The sequence below is a fragment of the Harpia harpyja genome, chromosome 6 (genome assembly GCF_026419915.1).
Source record: "Harpia harpyja isolate bHarHar1 chromosome 6, bHarHar1 primary haplotype, whole genome shotgun sequence".
Classification (NCBI taxonomy): Eukaryota; Metazoa; Chordata; class Aves; order Accipitriformes; family Accipitridae; genus Harpia; species Harpia harpyja.
In genome coordinates, this window is record NC_068945.1 from 661,739 (window position 1) to 682,068 (window position 20,330).

General features: G+C 42.5%; 1 protein-coding gene across 2 annotated transcripts in view; it reads right to left on the reverse strand.

Moving 5' to 3' along the window:
• The window catches only part of ARFGAP3 (ADP ribosylation factor GTPase activating protein 3), a 35,128-nt gene extending 24,157 nt beyond the window's left edge, over positions 1 to 10,971 (reverse strand). For both annotated transcript variants that reach the window (XM_052789832.1, XM_052789831.1), the window contains exons 1-4: positions 10,822 to 10,971; positions 4,658 to 4,776; positions 3,362 to 3,434; positions 340 to 471 (exon numbers count right to left, since the gene is read on the reverse strand). In XM_052789832.1, coding sequence (XP_052645792.1) covers positions 340 to 471; positions 3,362 to 3,434; positions 4,658 to 4,776; positions 10,822 to 10,890 — 393 coding nt within the window. In that variant the 5' untranslated portion in view covers positions 10,891 to 10,971. The remainder of the gene's footprint in view (positions 1 to 339; positions 472 to 3,361; positions 3,435 to 4,657; positions 4,777 to 10,821) is intronic.
• Between the last annotated feature and the right edge of the window lie 9,359 nt (positions 10,972 to 20,330).

Here is a 20,330-nt window from a genome sequence, read left to right on the forward strand (position 1 = left end):
ACACCTGCAAACAAACAAATTTCCATTTTGTAGAATACCTGAAGTTTCTCCCTAGAACTCCTATAAGTTACTGCAAATGCTAAAAATTACTATTTTGAATAACGCAGAAATGATCCTGAAATACCCAGTTGAGCTCTATCTCAATATTCTTTTTCCAAACAAAAAAGGTAAGCTACAAGTAGTTTACTCCCCAGCTTGCCTATTCACTGCAATGTGTACCAGTACCTCCCCAAGACAGATAATCTTTTGCATTACTAATTAGAAACTTAAAATGACTCTAGGGAGAAAGAAGACAAAATTTTTCAGAAATCTGAATGACACAGGACACACACTACTCACATCAGTACCATACTTTCTTGTTGCCTGTGTTGCAAGAGATTTAATCTTCTCCTTGTAAAGCTGAGCACCACGACTGTTATACTTTGCATTGCTATCATTTGTTGTGCATCCATGTTGATGGAAAAAAGCAGACTATGAAGCAGAACACAGAAAATGCTATGAGAAACAGGTTTGAAAACTAACATCATTTAACATAAAAATATATCGCAATGCAGCAAAATACTGTGCTCCTCTACCTAAATGTAATCTTTTAAATTATGAAGTCCATGTGTATTTCCGAAATAAAAAGAAAACTCCATTCTGGCAACCTCTTTACATATAAATAAAACAACAGAAAAAACAAATACATTAGTGGGATGTGTTAAAAGCATATACAAATGCAAGCTTGCCATCATATACAAAGAATCCTAGTTCTGAAATTAAGTGTAGAAAGGAAGAGGTAAAATTGATTGCCAATACCTGTGCTTCAAAGGACACTCCTGATACTCTAAAAAGCATTGCTTGGCTTCATCTCTAGCATGCTAGAGAGAACAATGTATGTTCAATAGCATCAAAATGACTGTATAAAAATGGTCTTCCTTCAAAAGAAAAGTGTGTATGCACATATATATGTACCCATATATATTTATATGCTTGTGTATTTATAAAAAAATATAAATATGTAAATGAAAAATTTTATTCTGATTTAGGATCTTAAAACAAAAGCAAATCAATACATTTATATCAGAGTTCCACAAGTGTTTGAAAGATAAAAAAACAACAAAAAAAATCATTTTCTCAGTACCTATAATTGACTAGCAAATCATATCATACATTCTTGCATGGAAGAACATGTCAGACTATTACAGTAAAAAATAATAAACAAGTTTCTGATAGGATCAGCAAGTCTAGATAACCTAAGGTTATGACCTCATATGCTGCAATTGCAAAGCATAAATCTAGCATACAAGTACCAGGCTTCATATAAAAATTCAGCAACAACCATGCAGGAGAGAGATAATGCCAGTCACTTCAGCGATTACAACAGAAAGTCTTGAACATCACAGATGCCAAAAAGACTGCATTTTTGCATTTAATTATATACACCTATGAACTTGATATCAGAGCTTTTTTTTGTAAGCCCTAATTCCAATCATCAGAGAGATTTGTTCTGAAAATAAAAGGAATTAACATTTCAGATTTTCTAGCAATCTGATACACAGCTACGAAGCTCGGGACTGCTGTTAGCCAAGACTCAGCATCATCAGGCAATTATAGAATACAAAGGATTAATGTTAATCTGATAGTGCTTCTAAACAGTAGTTAGTAAAAATAGAATTTGGCATTTAATTGAAACAAAAAGGGAATTTTTTTTAATGCAATTAGAAGAAAAATGTTAATTTTACTTTTTAAAATGTCTAGACACTTTACTAAACTGGTCTTTAAAGGTTCAGGTATTAATCTTCCTAGGCAATCCAAAACAGGCCTTAGTGAATTTGAGGTATTTGAGGAGTGGCTATGGGTATATATCACCTCTTGGTACAATGTATGATAGGAAACAGTGACATCCAAACAGAAAGACAAAAACTCATAAAATTAAATAATAAAGGTTTACTGTTATTCTTCTGGTAATATACTTTCTAAGATTAACTGAAGTACTTTTCAAACTTTGCCGTCTCTTCTTTCCAACTGCCTTAAACCCTTTGCATAGCAAAGTTTATATTGTCTAACCAAAGCTTTTAAGCCTTTGGCTAAAAAAGAAAATATTTTTCATGCAAAATCTCTTTCTTCTGATTAGCCAAAACTGTGATTTTTATGTACTAAGTGGCATAACAGAAACTCAAGGGCAGTATTAAGACAGAAAGGTGTAACTTAGAAAGGACAGGCAGAAGAAAAAGAGGGAGAGGACACCATGCAACCGCTCAGATCTGTAAGACAGAGGCAGTGACCTGCTGAATGCCTTATTCAAAGAAAAAGGTTTGATTGGAAAATGCAGAAATGGAAGATAAATAATAACGATCCTGAATTAATAATTTTTTGTATGGAAATAGGAAAAAAAAAACAAACCAGCAGAATATTAAAGTGTTAGACTTAAGGAAAGCAGATTGCTAAGAAAATTGTTAAGAAAAAGCCTGTGGAAAGCAAGTTTGGGTGAAGTTTCTTAAAAGAAACAACATTAAGGACAAAGCACAAATGAAGAAAGATAAGGGGTAAGCATTCAGGGAATTAGAAGAAAAGCAGAAATTGCTTAGGGAAGTTGCATGGTGGTTGCAGGATGGGTCAACTTAGGGAAGCAATCTCAGTTGTTGATGGTCAATCTGAAAAAAACATGCAAAAACAAGCAAGATTCCAAAAGAGTTGACAAAGGAAAACATCCTCTTTTTAAAAGGAGATTGAGAACAATACAGCAGTCAACATAACTTCAATTTACAAAAATATTGTGTAACAAACTTATTCGTAAGTACATAAAAAAATCAAGTTGAAAGTGACAGCCAATATGAAGTGGCCCAAACCAAAGCACTGCTATTCCCTCTCTGACAGTGTAGCATGTCTTATCGTGACTTCAGTTGTACCTCAGGTATAAGTCAGATCTCGACTTCAGTGTGACTTTTGACAGTGACATGATTTTTGGCATAATATTTTCATAAACCATGTAAGGAAAACACAGTCACAGGAAGATACTCATAAGCTAGGTTTACAAGCTGTTGGAAAGCCATCTTTCAGCAGCTGTCAAGGTTTCCCTGTTACATTAGACACGTATTGACGAGGAATCTGATCTGGCCTTTTCAGTGATTTTTATTAATGACTTGTAAGAAAAAAATAAAACATTTCCAGATTATACCAAGATGAAAAAGTTGCAAGAAGTATGGAGGATGAAATCAGCATTCAAAGGAATTCTTAAAAACAAGAGGGGGGGGGGGGGGAAGAGAGATATGGACTGGAAAAATAAAAATATGTCCAAGATGCGAGTCGATAAGGACAGACAATAGCTTCCAAGCCTAACAAGCTTCAATGTGCAAAGCAAATTCTCAGGAGTACATACAGCATTTGCATTTCCTCCAACTTGCATGCATCTCAGTTGAAACCAAGACCAATTTGAATCCAGTTCTGTAGATCTAAATAGAAGGAAACATTTTTAATGTTATCTTCAAAGCCATTTAAAATCTCTCTTCCCTTTTTTTTTTTGTAAAGTGTTTCTCTCCCCCCCTTTTTTTTTGTAATGTGAAAAACAGGCATCTATAGAAAAAAAAAAATCTGTGACAATACGCTATGTGCAAAACAAATTAATAAAGCCATGTAGAACTGCCACAGTTTTTCAAACTGTAAAAGCTTGAAAAAAATGCACCCTCTGGCTGACAGGTTTTCCCTTTTAAAAAGCACCAGTAAGATACATTTTCAGGAATCACATTTTAACTCTGTCAACAGCAGATGACAATCGCATGTAACGGACAAAGTGACAATTTGCGTGTCATATCACAACAAAAATTTGGGGCTCAGTAAGTATAAGGAGAATTAAGACTGTGATCATTAGGAGTGGATTCTTTAGAGGCCTCTCGTAATGCTCTTGTATACAGTGAAAAGGCAGCAGAGGAAGAATTTTAGTTGATGGAAAATGGCTGCTTTTATTTGCAATCCACTCTTGGACACATTGCTCTCACTCACCTCAAGCAGAACCTTCCATTTCAAATATGTAATTATTTATTAGGCCAAAAAGGCCCACAGGCCATCAGTTAGGATACTCACCTGAAATGTGACAAGGTCAGGGTGCAGATTTACTGCACCGAATGATTGACCGAGCTAAACAGCTGCCAAAACGGGTAGCCCTTTACACCACCCCAGTACTAGCAGTCAGGTAACACCATCATGAACTGCTTCAGGAAGCAAAACTGGCAAAACGCTACTTAGCTCTCTGAACTAGCTTTGCTGGGGGTCAGATTAGCTTTATGATCAATACACTGTAACACTGTTGAAGATAATAAACTAATATTTGCCTCAGTCTTGATGTGGAGGAATGATAAAACACTTCAACATGCTTACTCCGTTCTTCATTTTCATCATCTCCAATGTAGAAACAGACCTGCCAACAAATGCGCGCTACTAACACAACAAGAAGGTAATGGGAATGGGTGCATGGTACAAATTCTGCTGAACCCTATCTATTTACCAAATTCCCAAGCAGCTACCAGATACATCAAAGCCAATACAAACATTAAAAAGGTCTGAATCAGTAGTTGAGAGAAGAATGGGTTTTCCTCTCTGAGCAGGTATCTGAACAAACAAACAAAAAAATTAAAAGATGCCATTTTTACTATAAAAATATACAAACTTATATACTTACCGAATGAAACTCAAATGAACACCAAGTGATCGATGGGTCCCTGAACAATCAATACAGAGAAAAACTCCATACGTTATGCTTGCCCAGCTAGGGTTCTTTGCTCCGCAGTCAAAACACACCTTAAAGAAAATAAAGATCGGTAACAGGACTTGAGCATAACCACATCTTACAGTTGTATTATAGGTCATGCTAACACCCTTGCAGTGATCAAGCTTAATTAACTCACCCTTACAGCATTTGTTGACATGACAACTTCATATTATCCTAATTTTATAAATATAAAGAGGAGTTACACAATCTGCTCACACTTGTGTGTCTTTGCCCTAACTAGCCAGGACTGCATGCCTTCCCGGTTTCCAACTATAACCAGTGTACACAGGGACCACAGGCTGAGAAACCGCGTCAGAGAACCTACATCAGTCTAGTTCAAACACACATTTAACGCAGTACTTCCAGCACTTCTGAAACACGAAAGCATTTAAGAAATATTTTCCCAAGGGCAGGCTCTCTTCATGACGTACCACTGAGCCTACTCTTTCCTCAGAGCGTACATGCTACTGCAGTTATCAGCAGCACTAATGACATCATTAGCTACTTTCATAAATAGAATCCTTGACCTTTAGAGCAAGCCTCTGAAATCCAGCTGTGTGAAGAAAGCGTCCACACTGTACTGCCTAGCCTAGCCCTCTCTGCCAGACGTGACTATTTGTAAGATATATCACACACATGTATTGCTGTATCAACCTTTTAACTGTCCGTAACACAGACCGGTTAGAAAGCAAATATGCCCACAACTACTGCATAGACAAACCCAGGAATTTCTTATCCTCTGCCACCACATTAGACTCCTAACATTCAACTAAAACTGCAAGAGGTATCTGTGTCTATATCTCATATACTTTGCAGGTCTGCAGGCCACAACTTTTACATCCTGTGTCAGTTATTCTGAATTTTGTGCTTCTTTGGCCGAAGAAAGCAAGAACAAAAAATTTATCTGACACAAATCAATTTTCAAATGCAAGGAAGAACACAAATTTAAACAGAAACAGCTATTCCTTATAAATGCCATGTGCACACGTCTGTTCCTGTATGAAAGCACTTCATTATCTGATCAATGCTTTTTCAGTGGTATTTATAAAGGCTGCAAAGAAGTACTTCTACTGTAAAAGCATCCATCTATAGGTACAGTCAGTGGCATCTACTAAGAATTAACTTGAGAGAGACAAGCTTTTACACAAAAATTGATGGAGTTCCAATCTGCAATTTTATCCTTTAACATCCTCCTATAAATCTAATGCATCTTCAGACAGCAAGGGAGGTTCTAGCTATACACAGAAAGAAAAAAGAAAGTTTCTTCCAAGTCAGCTGGGGACACACAGTACACCCTACACGCAGGCCACAATGCTTCCAGCACCTCCTCATCAAGCTGGAAAAATAAAAAGTTAAGAAGTCTCCTTGCTAGAAACTCCATTCATACAACTCAATAGAGATTTTTGTCTCTATATTTTTGTACATACCCAGCCAAACAAGACCCGGGTTTGCACTCAAGTCAGCTCACCTATCATTCACCCAAATTAATTCAAGTGCACACCCAGGAGTAGTTTGAGGCTAAACTCCTCATTTTAGTGTGGGTCTATTTAAGCTTGTACAGTCCAAATTTATCAGGTACAAGCAAAGTTCACCAGCAGATCCAGCATTAGCTTTTCCGACACATCAACTTTTTAAGCCTGAGCTTCAGGTAGGCTAATGATCGGTAACACAAACAGAAAGCATGGAGGTCGCAGTTTCTGCGTGTGCAAGTCCCCTCTTTCAACAGAGACTTAACATTTATTAATGTTAAGTCATTTATGCATCCCATATCGTATGTGGAAATGGGGTCATGCACTGACATATAGCAGAAAGAAGAAATAAGATAAAAGCTACAGAGAATGAGTGACAAAAGGAATATTAGAGGGTGTCCCTGAAACAAGCACAGGTGGAATAATGATATAGAGGGAGTTAGGGAAAAGGAAGAATGAGTAACTTCACGTATGCCATTTCTAAGAAAACACATCGCCTTAGTAGTCAGAACTCATTCTCTTTTTTCCAATTCTCTCCATTCTTTGAAGTACTTCCTTAAAAAACAACATGAGCCTTGTCTTAATTTTAAATTGGCTATTTTCAGGCTTTTTCTTACAAGGCCAAAAGGAGGATGAGGACAACAAAACAGGAGAAGATTCTGCTTGAAACCAAAGCTAACAGAACAGCACAGCCTCTCTTCTAATACAGGAGAGCAAAGCAGGCTTACAGTCCTAAGTCTTGTGGAAATCACCTGGAGTACAAATAGGAAACAGGAATCTTGAGTATCAGTGGGTGGTTAAAAAAAAAATCCCATGTTTAAAAATGTTCAGCTATAAACATCCCTAAAGATTCTCCTCCCCTCCCCGGTACAATTATAAGCACTTCTTAATTTCAACATCTTAAAAGTCAGTTGCATCACCTTGGAAGCTAGCTGCCACAAAGCAGTACAGCTCAGTATCTCACTCCCGCAGGACTCTCCATCAGCTATTTACCAGACACGTGTGAAAATTATTCATATGCATAAAACCTGTAGCTTTTAGGATTGTGATGCAAGTAGGAACATCTAATTTTCTTGTGAAAGTAATGTAAAAACTGCCATTTCCATCATGCTATGCAACAGATATAGAAGCATGTCATTAACACTTACTCATTTTGCTTAGTTTTCTCAATTTTTGAAGTGCTTCCCACCACAGAAATTGTAACAAGAATTAAAAAAAAAAAAAAAATTAAAACCAATTTCAGAGCCATCCTACAAAATCATTTCCATTTCAGAAACAGATAAAGTGTATTTTCTGTACTGATTTAGGTACAACTACAATATCAAAATCATTATAAAAATCAATTTGAAGGAAATGCATAAATAAGTTACTGCTTTTAAAACACACTTGAATTCTTTTTGCTTATTTTGTGTTAAAGCATTTCAGGACAGCCTAGATTCAGTAAGAGTCACTTTGAAAATAAGAGCAAAAGGCCTAATCAAGAAGTTTGTACCTGAGCAAACACAAAGACTCAGGTATAATCCACAGCAAGTGGTCATTAAATCCATCTTGCACACGATAGCCATGTTAATAAATAAATATATAGTTTATATTGTTATTGGATATGGAAACACAATAATATATAGCCTATAGAAATGTTAGTTTTGGCACTTTGGAAGAGGTGAGCAGGTTCAGCAAGCTTATCCCTGAGCTGAGAGTTACGTAGACACTTCCAACCTCCCACATAGCGGGGCTACTGCCACAGGGTCGCTCGGCATCTCCTTGTGCTTGCCATTCCTAGCATGCAAGGCTACCATACAGCTGCATCAACACTAAACCAGCTAAAACTCATTAGACAGTTTCATACTTGGTCGAAGGTGATCTAAAACCAAGCAGCTACTCTCTTAGTTACCAGCCACCGTATCCCGATATGCTTTCCTTCTCTTGCATCAGCAATAATAATCACACTTGTTGATCCTACTGGAAACCAGCACTGCACTGCTTTGACTCAGAGCAAAGGTAGGTCCAACTCAGATCACAGCCACATGACCAGTAATGCCAATATAAGGGAGGGAACAGGAGTGTTTGCCACAGGAAGAAGACGGGACTGCCCATTTTGGAAGTGTCATGGTCTTAAAATGACTTAAGTGAGACATTATATACTACACTCTACTCTGGGGCAAAAAAACCCCTGCCCTCCAACACACACACAAACCACACCTACAATACACACTGTAATAACAAAACTGAACAACTGATAAACCACCACCACAACACACATGCTTAGTTTTCAGCCAGTTCAGATCCTTGATCTGGGTGTCCAAGCAGAGACACAAATACTATCATCAACAAAAGAACAGAAAGAACCAGAGAGAAAAGAATGAAAAACTAACAGTTTCGGAGAAATAGATCTACGCCAAATTAAAAGGAACTATATAGCACAGCCTCAGGGTGCAAGTCTTCAAAACAGGTGAGCTTCACAAACACTCAAGTTAACAATACCAGGTAGCTTAAGGACTATGAACATTTTTATATGTACAAAATACATCCCATTTAATAATTGTAACATGTTTGTTAAGTGTGGTCAGGCAGCTCTATATTACGTAATACCCAAAGACACGTCAAGAACTCAAAAAAAGCTATTTCTCATGCTACACAAAGGAAAGGAAACTAAGATCAAATTACAGATACGTTAATTTCAAGACAATTACTCAAATACCAGTTTAAACACACTATAATCCACAAACTAAACTGTGCATTTAAATGAGAATTGTTTTCCTAAGCTCATGTGCACCAAGAACTGCTGCAGAGCACCTAGCCCAGTGTAAGTGTACATGCCTGCTTATAGTAGGCAGTCAGTAAACCCAGATGCTGCATAGAAGAGATCCCAGTTCTTCCCAAACTGTATAAACAACACAGTTAAAGCATATTACTAAGCTTCTAATACAGAACCTTTCCAATATTTGCACCTTCCTGTGTCTGTCTTTCCCAGCAGAAAAGCCCTACAAATAAAAGGGGCAGACTGCATAAGAAGAACACAAGAGAAAGGACACAAAACAAGATGTGATGAAACACAAGAGGATAAACTGATGGCAGCAACAACTTTTACTTAAGAAGACTGGTCAGATACATGGGCATGGGAGAGTTGTGAGATCTAAGCTGTTGATGTTTCCCACTCTCCTTCCTCTCTGTCGTTATAGGTCAGTAAGAGCAGGCTTCATTGCAGTGCTAATATGAGTTATCTGCACCTGAGCTACTTCTTTCAAACTGACCTAGTCTGAATGGCAGCACACACTGTGCCAATATTGCTTTGTTAGCGTTGGCACTAAATTTCTATGTAGCACCTGACAGGACTGCAAGGAGAGACAGATATGCCTGAGCAACCACAGGTACCACAACCACCTTACTAATGTAGCACAGTAACGACGAGTCCAGAACCGTTCGAGGCACTCCATCCTCGGGTTTTCCATCCTCACCAGCTATGGGCAGTACCTTCTGATCCTCTTGTGATCCCAATACAGAAAAAGCACCGCGACAGCATTACAGAACTACTCAACCTCTTAAACACAGTGCCAGTGAATTTCAGGAGCCTGTAGACTTATCTTCTCTCTGACTCTCCCTGTTGGGATTAGGACCTTTTCTTGATGAACAAAGGCAAGTTTTAGGAACGCTTGTGCTAAAACTAATCGGTGAGGGCTCATCTTTGAGCTCTGCTTTCTGAGAAACCAGATGCATGTCCATTGCCTGTACAGTCTTAACGATTTGTGTTCAAAGTGTGGGAGTCAGTTTTGGACCAAAGACAGACCTCCAGACTCGTATTCCCAGAAAACAAAACCAAGGTGTTTCTTCACAATGCTAATCCAAAGTTTCCTAGTGTATTTTTCAGATACGTTCACAGCATATACCATAATGCCAGTACAATGGAGCAGATGGCACTAAAAAGCAGCACAGGAGCATTTAACTGCAAACAGTACTTCTGCCGTGTCACCTTGCAGTCTGAGGCACCTTTCCCAGTTCCCGGCTAGCCACTGCACACCTTCATACGTAACGAATACTAAAAAACCAACCGGGCTTCACAACACTGAAAAATCAGTCACCACCGGACGAGTCCAACGCGATGAGAAAACATCAAACTTCCATTGCCACAGAAGCGGCTGTGCCACAATGGGCTTTTGCTTCTTTGATTACAACAAAAAAAACCCCACATTCAACAAGCTACGTTGTCACCGTTTGGGAACTCGCTTTTTATTTTTAGCCGCGCTGACCCTCCTTCCAGCAATCCTTGGACACCCGGTACGCGGGAGGAGCTGCACTTCCCCCGGTGAGTGCTCGAACGCCCAGCCGGACCCCGGGACGGCCGGAGGGCGGGCAGAGCTGCCCAGCCGACGGCGACACGGGCTTCCCCCGGTTCCGGGACGGCCGCCGCCGGGGAGCTGCCCGGTCCTTCCCTCCTCCCTCCCGCAGAGCACCGCCGGCAGCGGGCCGGGCCGGGCCGGGCCACCGGGGGCTCGGCGGGGCGGGGCGGCCCGCGTCGGGCCCTCCCCCTCCCCGGCGGCAGTGCGACGTGTCACAACGGCGGAGCGCAGACCTTGCCGCCCCCCCCCCCCCACCCCCCGCCGCCCTTACCTTGTTGGTGGGGACGGAGCGGAGCCGCTTGAAGATGGCGGAAATGTCCTGCTTGCTGGGCTCGCACATGGCGCCGGGGGGCAGGTGGGGGCGGAGGCGGGAGGGCTGCGCAGGAGAACCGCCGCCGCCGCCGCTCGCTCGCACCGCCGGGACGCCCCACGCCGCGGCGGGACGCTCCGCCCCGCCCCGCCCCGCCCCGCCCGGGAGGCGGCCACGCAGCGCGCGCCCCCTCAGCCCGGCGGGGCGCGGCCTGCGGTCGCCGGCGTGGCGCGAGGGGGCGACTGCCCCCCCCCCCCGGTCGCTGTGGAGACGAGCGGCTCTGCTGCGTCAGCGCCTGCCGTTGGGCGCGCTAACCGCCGCGGGGCGGGGGACGGCGGTGAGCGGGAGAGGGCCGTGAGGCGGCCGGCTCGGGGCTGAGGCACGGGAGGGGGCGGGGCGGGCCCGCCGCGCCGGCCTCGCTTCCTCGGGGCGGCGATGGGGCCGCGGGAAGAAAACCCGCGGAAGAACACCACCCCGCGGCCTCTTCACTGGACGTGGAAAAAGCGGAGCGGCCGCATTCCCCTCGAGACAGGTGGTAAAGCGCGTTATTACGCTTGCGGCTAGGCCTGTTTGTGCTCTTGGACTCAACAAGTAGGTTTCAAGGGCTCGGTGAAAATTCTAGTTAGAACCGTCGTTCCCGCTCCTCGCTAGCACTAAAGTACGCAGTCAGGGACAAATGAGTCGGTGCCAAACCGGCAGAACGAAAAGACGACAGGTTTTAACTGCTTCCGAAAGCAGCATGCTCAGATCGAAAATCTGAAATCATAAAGCCTCTCGGAACAGGAAACAGAATAATAGAAATATAATCAGGAACCGTGTAACTTACTGGTATCCCTACTTGGAAAACCTTGAGTGCCCAAACCACACCACACTGAAATTGGTTGCGCGCAGAGACCTTCTGTCACAGCTGTCTGCCTCACGCTCCACCTTACAGGAGGATTCATCACTCGGGCCATGAAGCTCAGCAAAGGCAGAGATGCCAGGCTAATGAACCCTTTTGCTGGAACACTGGCCAGGATGCTGCAGAGGTCCTGCGGCGGCCACTCCAGGTCCCTCATGGCCAGCACTGAACTAAACGTTCAGTCCTTAACAAAGCCCTTAATGGCGGCCCTCGCAAAACAGCGCAAAGACAACTTTGTGGCTCTATAGAACTCGGCTCAGATCCATAACAGGATCTTCAGAGCTTGGTGTCTTAGCACTCTTCTTCATCAGAGACCATCAAGGCTCGCAAGGCTGTATTCCCTTCTCCCTTACGCTTCTGACACAGACAGGTAAGACTGCATGGTTATCCGTATATGGAAAAAACAGAGTTTAGACAAAAGTTCTATAATTTATCATTTTCTTTCAGAAACGTCTAGGTTGGAAGGGACCTCTGGAGATTGTCTGCTCTAACCTTCTTTTAAAAACAGGGCCATAGATAGAGTTATCTAGCTATCTAATTAGTCAAGTTCAAAGCTTTGCATGAAAATCCAGCTTCAGCCCCTCGGCCTCAAACCTGCGTCACCTTCAGTGCCTTAAGTACAGGAGGTTCACTGTCCCCCATGGAAGCTAACAACCCCCAGTTCTTACTGGTCAGTTGGGGAAGTCATGCAGGGTGAGGAGACGCATTACTGCCTCAGTTCTGGCCACTCTGCATGAGGCAGTCACGTGGTGAGCACAGTCTTGAGCACTGGATTTCTGCTGGAGCATATGCTGCGTGCTGTCCCTGCGCGGGGCCCTCAGCACTGCAACTCAGAGCCATGCCCTGACCCTGTAGCACCTTGCTGATCACCAGGAGTCAGTCAGTAGTTATCCTGGCAGGCAGCTGAACGCACAAACGTTTTACTCTTATTTTCAGAGTGTGGATGTTTGCCGGCAGCAGGCCAGCAACTTCTTTACTCCAGGTTAACTTTGTTCAGTCTGGCACTATCACAGGTAGGGGGCCTGATCAAAGTATAGGATAGCTGTCCAAAAAATCCATCTGTATGCATATAGCCAAGTAACATGGAGTCTAGACTTAAAACATCTGAGCCTGTAGAAGCATAAGTTGTTACCTATTCCATAGCAACAAATACAATCACCCCCTTCACAATCACTTGGGGTCAAGAATGCCTATCAAGAGACCTCCCTTTACAACTGAAGTTTACATTTCAGGAAGACATTGCCTGTGTAGTCATAGGTGCTCCCTACAGCGCACTCCCCTCCAGAGATACTTGCCAAATCCCATCTGACTGCATGAGGATTGTCATCCCAGCCTACAGCTGCTGGCCTCACAAAGAGAAAGAGTTGCCAAGTTTCCACAAAGGAAAAAAAGTCCATTATGTCATCTTTATAAGTACTATTAAAAAAAAAAAAAAAAAGCAGGAGAGGTACAGTCTTGCCAGTTAAATTGGAACAATTAACAGCAGAAAAACAAGGTCATTCTGAAGATTGACCTGTCTGGCACAATCCTAGAAAAGGATACTTATCGTCCCATACTTTCCCCAGCTGCACTGCTGCCTCCCCAGGCAATGGCACACAAAGGCAGCTACCTCCTGCCACTGTGGCAACCTGAGAGACCCAAAGTGCATATTTGGGAAGCACAGGCAAGTAACACCATAGCGGGGCTGGTTCTTCTGTCTTCTGCTGGCTTCCTATTTCAGGAAGTGGTACCTCTCTGCCCCTGAGTTGGAATGTCAAAAAGCTGCTAGCTGTTCAGGGCCACCTTGCACACACAGCTCACAAGTCTCTGTCCAGGAAGTAAGAAGTATATCAGCCCTTGACAGTGTTCAGAAACACACTGCGCTGCCTCTACCTGGACTCACACAGCACCTCTGTCCTAAGGCCGTACTTTGCAATTCAACTATGTGGGTGTGCATGCTAGACAGATTCCTGTTGCAGACTGCAAGCTCAGCTGATTGCTAGGAGATGAGTTCTAGACAAGATGGAAGAAAAGCACTTAGCACATGCTTATGAACCTGAGGGAGGCAAGCAGGTCCTGGAGGCAATCTTAGAGCAGCCTCTAAGTTGTGGGAGAAAGGTAATGTAGCAAATGGAGATAACAGTAGAAGGAAGAGATGAGCTGGTCCATCTCCGTCAGGGAAAAGGCAGTGCTCATAATTCACTGGCTGTTCTGCACGTTGAGTAAATAAAACAAACAAAAAACCCCAAAAACTTACCTTCAAGGGTGCCTGTAGATTAGGCACTGGAGTGTCCTCTGCTTTGGCAAGCAGCTGTTACGTGCAATGCAGGTCCTTACTCAGACCCAGTAGTAAACCAGCAAAGCAAGCAAGACTGACTCCCCTGGTCTGACATTGCTTATGTCCTCAATCCTCAGCAGATTTTCATCTTGACAAAAAAACTGTCCAAAGAGCACAGATTCCTTTCCTGGTCCCATTATCCACAGCATGTTGTACTGTCATTTTCTTTGTCCGTGCAGAAGAATGCCAATTTATTCAAGAGATTTTGGAAATAGCCTCCATATCCTATTCTCCCCCTAATGGTGACCTTGCCCAGCCCCAGGGTAGAAGCAAACTAGAGTCTAAATAATGGAAACCATCAGAATAAGCCCTGAAAGGTGATGAATGTTTCCAGGAATAGAGGTGGGCCTCTTGTTCTTCAGCAAGTGTGTGGTTTGAGTGGATTGCAGAAAGAGGGAAGGCACAGAGAAGAGCAGCAGTGGTGGGAAAGCGGACCACAGCTGCTGCTTTGCCAGTTATGCCTCAGTGTAGTAATATCATGTCTTGCTAGTGGTTTCCAAGAATGTCCAAAATACACGCATTTGTATTCCCACTGCACACAGTACCATTTAAAAATTGCTTCCATGCCAGCTGGTCTGACAAAGATATACATGGAGGAAGACTGCTATATGTGTACCCTCAGAAACTAATGCCTGGCAACTATGGCATTCCCTAGAAAGGCTGTGTGTATTATAAGCCCTCTCATCAGGTGCAAATGCAGAGCAATTCACTGCCCACATGCTAGAATATGACACTGGGCGTTGCTGTTTTGCAAATCAAAACCCAAGTGCTCTTATTCTTACTAACAACCCAGAATACAGTTCCAGTTTGATATGAAGAGAAGATTTCATGATGAGGAGAATCAAACATTGGAGAAGTTTGCCCACAGCAACTGTGGAAACTCTGCCCTTGGAGGTTTTTAGGACCCGACCAGACAAAGCCCTCAGCAGCCTGCTCCTAGTTCAGTGCTGACCCCACTTTGAGCAGGAAATTGGACTGGAGACATTTTGAGGCCCCTCCTCCCTGAATGATTCTGTGCTAATACCCCCTTCTCTGCCTAGCCAGGCTAGGCCTGAAATGGATGGGTTCTCCCTGTAATACTTTGTTGGCACCCAGTTTTGGGGTGCCAGAGCAATTCTGTGAGCTGGTGCAGCACAGGCAAAGCAACCTGTTCCAATGCTTTCTCCTACTCTCACCTATCCAACTGCTGCAACACAGGTCTTGGGCTCCTGGATCTTGCCAGCCAGTCCTGCCAGGACGCATGAACACAAAGGAGGATAGCCGTTCAGGATTATCTCTTGAGAAGTGTCTGTTCTCTAGGTCTTTGGCTGATTTGATAACCAGAGATAGGCACTTGCATCTGCATGGAGTTGTGTGGAATTACAGGTTCAGTGGCCACCTGCTGTCTCACAGGTCTAAAAGATTTGCTGCCATTCCCAACTTTCAAAGCTTTTAGTTCTGTAAAATTCTACTAGTGCTGTTCTCCAGTTATTATCAAGCCTCCCGTTTGCTTTCTCTTCACATCGCTGCTGAGAAATGATGGAATATAGGTATAGTCCCAGGTCAATGCTAGCTAGATCTTCATTACCCTCCCAGTGCCAAAGGTTCTCTTAGAGCCAGAAGATACATATGAATTGGGCGTGGTGCCCTTTGGAAAACTTGGTCACACTGAGCAAAATTTGTCACCGCTCACAGCTACATTGTGCATAATGAAAATATGTTGCCTTATGACAGTTGTAGCCTGAGAAGTTTTAGGCCAGGCTCCCTCTGCAAATGATATCCTCAAAGACACAACGTAGTCCCAGACATGTATCATTCCAGTACAAACAGTCCATACAGAAAATCTCTTCTCTAGAGCAGAAAGATCAAGCATCCAAATGCCTACTCCCACAATATGGAAATGAAGTTTAGTAACTACATTAAAAACCAGTTGAAACTAGTTCAACACATCAATAATACATTTTTATTTAGTACTAATGCATTGTTTGTACTGATAACATCAAGAAGCATAACCACTTCAAACAGGTGAGGTTTTTTGGAGCTTTCCACTCATGAAAGTCATCTACATCTCAACAACATGGACCAGTACAGAGCCAGAAAGTTACTATACTGTAATTTACAGACAACCCCTCTGCACACTCAATAATCAGTTGTGCTTAGGCAAGCCTGTTTGTATTAGCAAAGCAAGGGACTTGCAAAGCTACAAGAGGTAGCATCCCATTGCAAAAACCACCTACATTTGCCACACGATAGCATTTCATCTATGCCAGGGTAATCAAATGTCAGTGTTTTCTGCATAGGGATTCTAGAAATATCTGTCATCATAGTACTTCACAACTGATATGACTGTTTACCTCACACCGTTGGAGATTTCATGGAAAAGTGATCTAGCTAAGGTAATAGGTGACTTGGATTTTCAAAGAGTTCTTGCTAATGTCCCTCAGAAAAGCTGAAGCAAACTGCCATGAAATAAAGGAAATGATCATTTAATAAATCAGTTATTAACTACAGTAATAAAAAGTGGAAAGTTAACAGTGTCCCCTCCAGAGGGATTCATGCCTGGACTAGTAGATTTAAGTATTTATTTACAAAAAGGGCAAGTAGAAAGGTGGCAGTTTATTGATATTAAATTACTTACAATCACAGAAGTAGAAAACAGCTGCAAAGGGATCTTGTACAGGACTGATTGACCAGATAAAGCAACAAGGGAATTTCAAAGTCAAATGCAAAACAAAAATACAGTCTGAACCTATCTAATGGGGTGAGAACTAGCAACTGCTAAGAAAAAGCATTACTGGCTGTCTTTCTGGAACTGATTACAGGTTCTCTTTTCTGAACTACTTCATTTAGATCTGTATGAACAATAGTGTGGTGTTCAGTGGTTGCCAAAGCAGTGAACTGAATTTTCAAAATTACGAGGAAAGAATTAAATTTTTCTTATTTAATAGGACCAAAGACAGAGATCATTAAAAATTGAAAATAACATGGCTGAAGTATCATTGTGTGTCATCCTGTTCCTACACTCTTCCCAAGGCACCGACTACACAGCACTGACCCAGACCTCATCTGACCTACTATAGTCATTCTTAGAGAAGAGGTTGCACCTTTAGAAATGTGGACAGGCACACAGTAAAACTTTCAGATGTACATGGGTACTGTCCCCCGAATGAAAGGTTCAAGAAGCACCTGAAGTATTTTTGAAATTTTGTGCTAAAGGATTAATATAGTATCTCACAGGAATCTGAATTTCTAACGGGAGAAAGCAAGTAAAGCAGGCTGATAATGATACATACTGAGCATTAGCAGGTAAACTGCTAGGTGTCAAACACACTGAAGGTATTGTCTACTGCAGTAATTACCAAATGACCCTTCTCAGGTTCTGAAATTGCTGTTTATATTTTAGTTCAAACAAAATGAGGAAGTATTCCAGTAAAACTGGGATTATATTGTATTCTCTCATTTCAGGAACAGAATCTGCAGCTCTTCAAATTGACCACTAGGTATGCTTTCAGCCACAATTAGCAAGCTCCCTGTTGTTTTGAGGTGAATGAACAACTTTCTGCCAAACCAGAAATGTTAGAGAAAGATTATGTAATCTTAAATTATTTTTTAAAACAGATGCAACTCCAGGAGAACAGGAAGTATTGCTGCTGGATATCCAACCCTCAGTATAGCATTCTCCATTCTATCCCTTTTCTTCTTTGTTTTACAATAATATACAGCGAACAACTGTTATTTTAAAAATCATGCAAATCATATCAGATTAGTACAAAACCATCCCGTTTATTGTCTGTTTGGATTTCCCACTAGAAGCCTCAGTATTTCTATTTATCTCCAATTGTGAAGTCTGCCTTAATTTTTGCTTTGCAAGTGTTATGAATAAAGACATAATTGGAAGAAAGATGTTAGAACAGAAAAAAAAAATCAGTTTAGCCATCGTGAGAACAGTATTAGTACATCAGACAAACTTCACAGACATCTCAACAGGAGGTAATAGGAATGGATTTATTACACTGAGGGTATAGCTTTACTTTTGGCTTCTTGTATGTGTATAGCAAATATCGTATATATGTTCATATTATAGCTTACAGGTAAGTTAAGTTAAGAGGCAGTTTGGGGAAAGTGTGTTCAAAATTTTGGTGTCAAGCTTTCAGTCTCAGAAGCAACAACTTAAGAGAAATTTTAATATTACTTTGTATTGTGTATCAGGAACTGCTTACCTCTGCACCTTCTCTAATAAAATAGCCTGTTATTTTCCTGAAAAGATTCTCTGGATGTTCCATCTTAACTAGATGAATTCATCGGTGTTATCAATTACTGGAAATAAATACCAAAATTATACTAAAAAAAAGACAAAGCACCTAATTTGTTCAGTGATCACTGCAAATATCACTGTGGTGAATGGATGCAGTTGGCAGCCGGTCACAAGTGGTGTTCCCCAGGGCTCAGTATTGGGGCCAATTGTCTTTAATATCTTTATCAGTGATCTGGATGAGGGGATCGAGTGCACCCTCAGTAAGTTTGCAGATGACACCAAGCTGGGAGGGAATGTTGATCTACTTGAGGGCAGGAAGGCTCTACAGAGGGATCTGGACAGGCTGGATCGACGGGCTGAGCCCAATTGTATGAGGTTCAACAAGGCTCAGTGCCGGGTCCTGCACTTGGGACACAACAACCCCACGCAGCGCTACAGGCTTGGGGAAGAGCGGCTGGAAAGCTGCCCGGCAGAAAAGGACCTGGGGGTGCTGGTCAACAGCCGGCTGAATACAGGCCAGCAGTGTGCCCAGGTAGCCAAGAAGGCCAACGGCATCCTGGCCTGTATCAGAAATAGTGTGGCCAGCAGGAGCAGGGCAGTGATGGTCCCCCTGTACTCGGCACTGGTGAGGCTGCACCTCAAATGCTATGTTCAGTTTTGGGCCCCTCACTACAAGACAGACCTTGAGGTGCTGGAGCGTGTTCAGAGAAGGGCAGTGAAGCTGGTGAAGGGTCTAGAGCACAAGTCTTATGAGGAGAGGCTGAGGGAACTGGGGTTGTTTAGGCTGGAGAAAAGGAGGCTGAGGGGAGACCTTATCGCTCTCTGCAACTACCTGAAAGGCAGTTGCAGCGAGGTGGGTGTCAGTCTATTCTCCCAAGTAACAAGCAATAGGACAAGAGGAAACGGCCTCAAGTTGCACCAGGGGAGGTTTAGATAAGATATTAGGAAAAATTTCTTCACTGAAAAGGTTGTCAAGCATAGGAACAAGCTGCTCAGGGAAGTGGTTGAGTCACCATCCCTGGAGGTATTTAAAAGACATGTGGACATGGTACTTGGGGACATGGTTTAGTGCTGGACTTGGCAGTGTTAGTTTAACAGTTGTACTCAATGATCTTAAAGGTCTTTTCCAACCTAAATGATTCTATGATTCTATCCTGATTAAAAAGTCAACAGCTTTTGTGAAACCAGGCACTACGTGTTTTCAAAGCATTTAAGAAATGCTGTGCAAGTGGCAAGTATTTTCATGCTGTAAGACTGAAACATGCCTAAGGTCACAGGAATGTTTGGGGAGCTCAATCAGTACAAGCAAATATACACAAGTAAGTTTTGAAACATACTATTTCCCTTCAGAATGTTAAGGGAAATGGGACAGGATGGGGAGAAATTACATTCTGAGCAGCATACTCTCCTTTTATACCTTGTAACTTTAATCCTGTGAAAGTGAAGTATAGCTGCTTAAACACAGGATAAACTTACAAGGAAAATTTCTCTATTGTTGCTCAACAGGCTTCATTACTTACTTTTACTGACTGTAGCAAGGCTTTTGACACAGGCTCCCATAGTACCCTTACAGCCAAACAGGTGACTAAATAGACTGGGTAGAAAATTGTCTGGACTGTCAGGCTCAAAGGGTTGTGACTGGGCATACAAAACCCAACTGAAATCCTGAGGGATGGACACTAGGGCCAATATTATTTAATGCCTTTATAACCTGGATGATGGGACAGAACACACTCTCGACAAGCCTGCAGATGGTACCAGATTAGAGAGATTATAGAGGGCCACTGCTTAGAGGGAGCTCAACTCTCGAGAACCAGGCTGACAGGAACCTCATGAACACCAAAGGCAAATGCAGCGTCCTGTACCTGCACGGAGTTACTCCATCTCAGCAGGACAGATTGGATGCTGACAGGATAAAAAGAAGCTCTCCAGAAAAAGACCTAGGTATCCAAGTGAACAACATGAATCAGCAGCATGTCCTTGCAGTAAAGGCAGCCCACGGCACACCAGGCTGTATT